The 7,532-nt window shown below is 46.0% G+C and overlaps 1 protein-coding gene across 1 annotated transcript in view; it reads right to left on the bottom strand.

Annotated features, from left to right (window-relative positions):
• LOC106530118 (ladderlectin) overlaps positions 1-1,051 on the bottom strand; it is a 6,801-nt gene extending 5,750 nt beyond the window's left edge. The window contains exon 1 of the mRNA XM_014025687.1: positions 1,033-1,051. Within this exon, the coding sequence (XP_013881141.1) occupies positions 1,033-1,051 (19 nt within the window). The remainder of the gene's footprint in view (positions 1-1,032) is intronic.
• Between the last annotated feature and the right edge of the window lie 6,481 nt (positions 1,052-7,532).

Below are 7,532 nucleotides of genomic sequence, written 5' to 3' on the forward strand. Positions count from 1 at the left end.
ATCCTAAGGCCACCAAAGTGGATCCCCTCAACATCTCGGCTGCACCTAGAAATTCTGTCCATGAAAACAATGAACAGAATCGGTGACAAAGGGCAGCCTTGGCAGAGTCCAACTCTCACCGGAAATGAGCCCGACTTACTGCCGGCAATGTGGACCAGACTCTGACACCGGTCGTACAAGGACCTGACAGCCCGTATCAAATGGCCTGGTACCCAATACTCCCGGAGAACCCCCCACAAGGCCTCCCTTGGGACACGGTCGAACGCCTTCTCCAAGTCCACAAAACACATGTAGACCGGTTGGGCGAACTCCCATACACCCTCTAGGACCCTGCTGAGGGTGTAGAGCTYGTCCAGTGTTCCACGACCAGGACGAAAACAACACTGCTCTTCCTGAATCCGAGGTTTGACTATCCGATGGACACTCCTCTCCAAGACCCCCGAATAGACCTTACCAGGGAGGCTTAAGAGTGTGACCCCCCGTAATTGGAGCACACCCTCCGGTCCCCCTTTTTAAACAGGGGGACCACCACCCCAGTCTGCCAATCCAGGGGGACTGTCCCCGATGTCCATGTGATATTGCAGAGTCGTGTAAGCCAACACAACCCTACAACATCCAGAGCCTAAAGGAACTCCGGGGGTATCTCAACCACCCCCGGGGCCCTGCCACCGAGGAGCTTTTTGAGCAACTCAGCAACTTCATCCCCAGAGATTGGAGAGGCCAACCCAAAGTCCCCAGGCTCAGCTTCCTCAACAGAAGGCATGTTGGTCGGATTGAGGAGGTCTTCAAAGTATTCRGCCCACAARGTCACGAGTTGAGGTCAGCAGTACACAATCCCCACTATAAACAGTGTTGGTGCTGCACTGCTTCCCCCTCCTGAGATGCCGCATGGTGCACCAGAAATGCCTCAAAGCCGTGCMGAAGTCTTTCTCCATGGCCTCTCCAAACTCCTCCCACGCCCACGGGTTCGAGGGTTGCTGCCGCGACAGGCACCAACAACCTTGCAGCTGCATCTCTGATAAGTCGCCTCACCAATGGAGGTACGGAACATGGTCCATTCAGACTCAATGTCCTCCACCTCCCCCAGAACGTGTTCGAAGTTCTGCTGGAGATGGGAGTTGAAGCTCCGACTCACAGGGGACTCCGCCAGAGGTTCCCAGCAGACCCTCACTACACGTTTGGGCCTGCCAGGTCTGACCGGTTTCCTCCCCCACCACCGGAGCCAATTCACCACCAGGCAGTGGTCAGTTGACAGCTCCGCCCCTCTCTTCACCCGAATGTCCAAGACATACGGCCGCAGATCCGATGAAACATGACAAAATCGATCATCGAACTGCAGCCTAGGGTGTCCTGGTGCCAAGTGCACATATGGACACCTTTATGCCTGAACATGGTGTTTGTGATGGACAATCCGTAACGAGCACAGAAGTACAACAACAGAACTCCACTCGAGTTCAGATCGGGGGGCCATTCCTCCCAACCACGCCCCTCCAGGTCTCACTGTCATTGCCCACTTGAGCGTTGTTCCCCCAGCAGAACAAGGGAGTCCKCAGGAGGGGCACCCTCCAGTACCCCCTCTAAGGACTCTAAGAAGTGTGGGTAATCTGAACGGTTGTTCGGCCCATAAGCACAGACAACAGTCAGAACCCGTCCCCCCACCCTTAGGCGGAGGGAGGCTACCCTCTCGTTCACCGGGGTAAACCCAAATGTACAGGCGCCAAGATGGGGGGCAACAAGTATGCCCACTCCTGCCCGGCGCCTCTCACCTCAGGCAACTCCAGAGTGGAAGTACGTCCAGCCCCTCTCAAGGAGACTGGTTCCAGAACCAGAGCCATGCAACGAGGTGAGGCCGACTATTTCTAGCCGAAACCTCTCAGCCTCGCACACTAGCTCCGGTTCCTTCCCCACCAGAGAGGTGACGTTCCACGTCCCAAGAGCCAGCTTCTGCAGCCGAGGATCACACCGCCAGAGTCCCCTCCTTTGGCCGTCACCCATTACACATTGCACCCGACCCCTTTGGCCCCTCCTACAGGTGGTGAGCCCGTTGGAAGGGGGACCCACGTCTCCTCTTTGGGCTGAGCCCGGCCGGGCTCCGTGGGTGAAAGCCCGGCCACCAGGCGCTCGCCATCATGCCCCACCTCCAGGACTGGCTCCAGAGGGGGSCCCCGGTGACCTGCATCTGGGCAAGGGAATGCCAGATCCAGATTTTGTAAGCATCATAAGAGGTCTTCGGATCATAATATGACAGTCAAAATAATAAGTAACACATTGTAAATGATTGTCACATCAAACAATATGATATAAAAAATAAAAACCAAAATTATAAACACATAAAGAAGAGTATAAGAGTTCTTATCAATGGTAGTTTTTGTTTTCTGTCACACATGGTGTATGGATTCAGTCCTTTTCTGTGGCAAAAATGTTTGAGCAATCACAATCAGAGTCCAAGTCCTTTGTACTGCCAATCCTGTACAGATTTATGAGTCCTGTCCAAGAATTTGAGTCCAAAGTCCAGGTAACAGAATCATCTTTGTGTCCTCCTGGAAAAATAGAAAACACCACACCAGTATCTTGCAAAAAAATGACAAGTTTCAATACCATGCATGGAAAATGAACTTTATCATTATGTTTATACAGTGCTGATGAGTACCAGCATGTCTCAATTGTACAAGTGGTAATGTACCGTGAGGTATGTAACTATTTACAGTATATGAGGTGTTAAATGCCATCTCTCTTCTTTAGTCAACAGAAGAAAAAATAATAGAAAGAAATCCTCAGAGCTTTGACACAAACATCCTGCTCCTGGTGCTCAGTCAAATAATAAAGGACTGGGTCAAATCAAATGAATAAACAAAATCAAACAAAATTAATAATAAAAGATATATGTGAGGGGAAAAAAGAAAACTCCATAGGCAAACAATATATGTCAATAAACATATCAGTAAAGAAAAAGAAAAMAAAAACATTATATGTGGTGCCTTAACAGTTACTTATGGCCAGAATAAACACTAAAGTAATAAGGGGAAAACAGTAGCAATCAGCTTCGGACTGGGCTCAGCCAAAACAACGAACAAAAAAGACTCTAACTTTCTGAGTAACTGCTGTCCTGTCCATCAAAACAAAACAAACAAATTACATTCATCTTACCTCCCTAGATTAAAGAAACATGAGAAAACTGAATCAAACAAAAATTGGCTCCAGTCCTACACACATTTCCCTTCACAGTGTCAACACACAGACCTATTGTGAAGTGTAACCAGACCAAATAAAATACTTAAAATGGGTACATTTCCATAACATCATCACTCTGTAGGTGAATCATTTCCTCCTCACTCACATTTCCATCCAATAATGGCATTTGCACTTGGTTATCGGGCATCACCACTCCAAACTATCTTGAAATCAGGGCTTTTGCAAAAGTCAGCAACAGAGTACAAAAAACAAAACTTCATTAAAGTAAGTGGAAGTGCAGCCACCCAGTTCGGACCTGTATGTTAACAGATTTTTACCAGGTGGGTTTTTTTTAGCACCACATTCAATTTTTCACAAATGCCTTGGCTCTCCGTGTGATAAACAGATCCAAGGTGTTGTTTAATTCTTAACTTTTATAGGATCAGTTTTACAGTTTTATCTACAAACTCTCTCCCATTGTCTGATGAAATCCTATCCGGAAGTCCCCATCTGGGTATAACTTCACGACACAGAAAGTTAGCAATAGAGTGAGCATCTTTCTATTTGGTTGGACAGGCCTCCAGCCATCGGACTTCACCCTGTCCCAGTTTGTTGACAGAGAACAACACATACATATCCACCCCCATTTGAGGTGGACACATATAAGACAAAGGTTTTTTATTAATAATCAGGTAAAGCCAATGCTGGCTCTTCCTACAGTTTTTTCTCTTCAACGTTTATGGCAGTGGAGGTTGATTCTGTTGGGTTTGCATTACAACAGCTTAAGTCTTGTCTTTATTTTTACTGTCCATCAGTTGCACCTGGGTGAGCTTTCTGAGTGTCTCCTGGTCCTGTTGTTTTTGAGCATGTTCCTTCTTGCGCTGTAAGTCAACCTGGTGTGCAACATGGTCAGTATACACACTTTTCATCATGCTGCCCAGTCCGACCACCTCTGCCAATTTGTTTCTGACTGGTGGTGGCAGTCCTCCTTGTATTTTTGCTCGGAGAATCGATTGTTCCATGTGGTTGAAATCTGGATAATTTCCGGTAATATTTCTCCAGGCTTGATGAGCTCTTGACGCGTAGGCTCTTGCATTCTCATGTTCACCCWCTGGTTCGATGATGATATTGTCTGGATGAATATTAGCTGGAAATATTGCTCTCAAAGCCCTCCAAAACTGTCCTCTGTATGCTGCAAAAAGTTCTGCATCATACACCGTTGTTACAACTTGTCTTTGAAGTCCAGCTTTCTGTGAAAGCTCTTCCATGGCTGGGACTCCAAGAATATTTGCAAGAAGACATTTAATGTCTCCAATCGAGGGCTGAGTCCTAGTAAATACTTCTTCCAGCTTTGAGATCTATGGCTGTGCACCATCCTGGATTACTGGCAGTTTTTCGATTATATCTGACATGTCCGTGTTCTGCCATGGTTTACATTCAAGATTCTGTCCTCGGACTAGTACTGGGGCCATCTTCTTTACGTCTTTCTTTCGTAGGTTGCACCTCCCAGGAAGGCTGTGTTGAACTATTTTTCTTTTTAATTCTTTTTCTTTTATCTTCAACTGCTGCAATTGTTCTGTCAGCAACTGCTGGTTTTCTTTACTGGTAGCTTGTTTCAACTCAGTACGACATTCAAGCTTAAAAGCTCTTAGTTCCTCCAGCATTCGTTCGATGTCCAGCGATTTAGGCGATACTGAAGTGCCGGTTAGAGGACTCACAGCTGTCTTCAGAATCTGCCTCGCTTGAGTCGCTGTCTAAGGTGATATTCTTTGGCTGTCTTTTGCCTCTTAACTCAGCTTTCTGCAGGATCRGTTTAATCCGCTGGTTGTACCCCCCAACTGCCTCATCAGTTTCACTCTGAATGTTGACTCTGTTGGAAAAGATGTTCTGTGAACCATCTGTTGTCTTTTCCTCAGAGTGGCATCACTGGTTCCGCACTTCGTGGCTGGATACATTTAAATGGTGGTTCTGGCTTTTCCCGTCTCCAGGATCCGTTGTTCATCGTCTTCGACATGATAAGTTCCTTCCTGATTAATCACTAGGGGTTGTGGGTAGATTTTCTCACATACATARGGTGGTGGACGAGAAATTTGAGCAATGTGAGAAAGGTTCATCCGCCTCTGTCCTCAGTTTTTCTGGAGGAGGTGATTTGTCCTTCTCGTTAACTGCTGTTGGCTTCGGTGTAGTTTGGAAATCATTGTCACCCTTATAAGCTTCCAGGCATCTCTGGCCCTCATTATAAAACAGCTTCAAAATACCAAGTTCTGCACAATGTTTGTCTTTATGTTTTTGTCTGTGCCTACCTTGTTTCTGTTCCGCTTTATAAGCAGACACGAGAACCTGTATGGTTTCAATAACAGATGGATTAAATGTTCCTTGTTCTGGCCACGGTTGTTCAATATCTGGCCAACGTCTATGTAACTTTTTGGATAACTTTTCAATTCCAATAATCAAGGGATGCTCTGCTTTTTGTGGATGATGTGGTCCTGTTGGCTTCATCGGAACGAGATCTGCAGCTCTCGCTGGAGCAGTTCACGGCCGAGTGCGAAGCGACCGGGATGAGGCTCAGTGCCTTCAAATCCGAGGACATGGTCTTGAGCCGGAAAAGGGRAGAGTGCCTTCTCCGGGTCAGGGGGGTTGTCCTGCCTCAAGTGGAGGAGTTTAAATATCTGGGGATCTTGTTCACGAATGGCGGAAGAAGGGAGTGGGAGATCAACAGGCGGATTGGCGCAGCGTCTGCTGTAAAGCGGGCGCTGTACCAGTCCCTCATGGTGAAGAGAGAGCTGAGTCAGAAAGCGAAGCTCTCGATTTACCGGTCGATCTATGTTCCTACCCTCATCTATGGTCATGAGCTTTGGGTCATGACCGACAGAACGAGGTCCCGGATACAAGCGGCCGAAATGGGTTTCCTCCGCAGGGTGGCTGGGCTCTCCCTTAGAGATGGGGTGAGAAGCTCGGTCATCTGGGAAGGACTCAGAGTAGAGCCGCTGCTCCTCCACATCAAGAGGAGCCAGTTGAGGTGGCTTGGGCATCTGGTAAGGATGCCTCCTGGATGCCTCCCTGGTGGGGTATTCCGGGCACGTCGTGTGTGTGTGTGTGTGTGTGTGTGTGTGTGTGTGTGTGTGTGTGTGTGTGTGTGTGTGTGTGTGTGTGTGTGTCTGTTTTGGACAGCAGAAATCTTATTCCCTTGACGAGGTGCAGCTGTGCTGTTAACAAAAAAGAAGAGAAAAAGAAAAGCAACTGGCTAAGTGTGTGTGTGTGTGTGTGTGTATGAGACAACGTTTGTAGAGTGATTTATAGGTAAAAGCAACTGGCCTTATTTTGTAGGTTGTATTTCTGGGTCTGGTTCCAAAGTCCGACGTGGGCTGGCTGACCCCCCTTGACCCCTGGCCATGACAGGAGGGTGCAAGACTCCCTCTTTTTTCTTTTTACAGGACTCTCATTCGTTGAGAAACAAAAGGAAAGAAAGAAAGAGAAAGCGAAAACAAAATTTCAATATTTTGTGCTATTGGAAAGTCATGTCTAAAATATGAGCATTCTAATACAATCACAGGTAGGTCTCAGATAAATGCATGTTATCATCATAACACAGGCACACAGGAAAGCCAAGAAAATGCACAGAACACTACTTAATCTTATAGTACAAAAAGTTCACGCACACAAAAACCACTGGTTCACATGGGGAAAATTAACAACTAATCGTAAACAAGCCAGGAGTTCTTAGACAGACTTGCACTCCAGCAACCCCATAGAAATCTAATCATCCTGCTATCACATAAAAAACATCAGTAATTATACGCAAATATAAATTGATTCCCTAACCGTAAGAGGATGGATTTTAATCTCACAGCTGACATGCAGATTCACAGTAGCATGCAGACACACTCAAACAAAGAATACACATACAGCCAGGTAGAAAAAATAAAGAGGAGAAAATTACAAATGTACTCTAAAAACAATATATGTAAATACTATATTTCCAAAGTATAAAGATGTGATTCTATTGTCCAAGGTCCATGTCAAGATTGTGATACCATGTATAGATGTGTGTCATCCCCTCATAAATCAATGTGTTTTGACCTTTTATAGTTGGTTCATCAAACACATCGATGTACCACTCACACCAATTTGACTCATAAAATGAGTCAAATTTCATAACAGACATTCACTAGAATTGTGCTAAAATTTAAACCACAGTGCAGTCAAAATTCGGCACAATTCTTATTAGAAGCAGTTGTTGCCCTGCTTTTAAATAAGCAAACACACACCCCACTTCATCGTGAGACCACACACTGATACTTTACAATATGCATTACTAATAAACCATAGCAATAATTATATTACTAATAAACCATAGCAAT

Source organism: Austrofundulus limnaeus, unplaced genomic scaffold (assembly GCF_001266775.1).
Source record: "Austrofundulus limnaeus strain Quisiro unplaced genomic scaffold, Austrofundulus_limnaeus-1.0 Scaffold491, whole genome shotgun sequence".
Taxonomy (NCBI): Eukaryota; Metazoa; Chordata; class Actinopteri; order Cyprinodontiformes; family Rivulidae; genus Austrofundulus; species Austrofundulus limnaeus.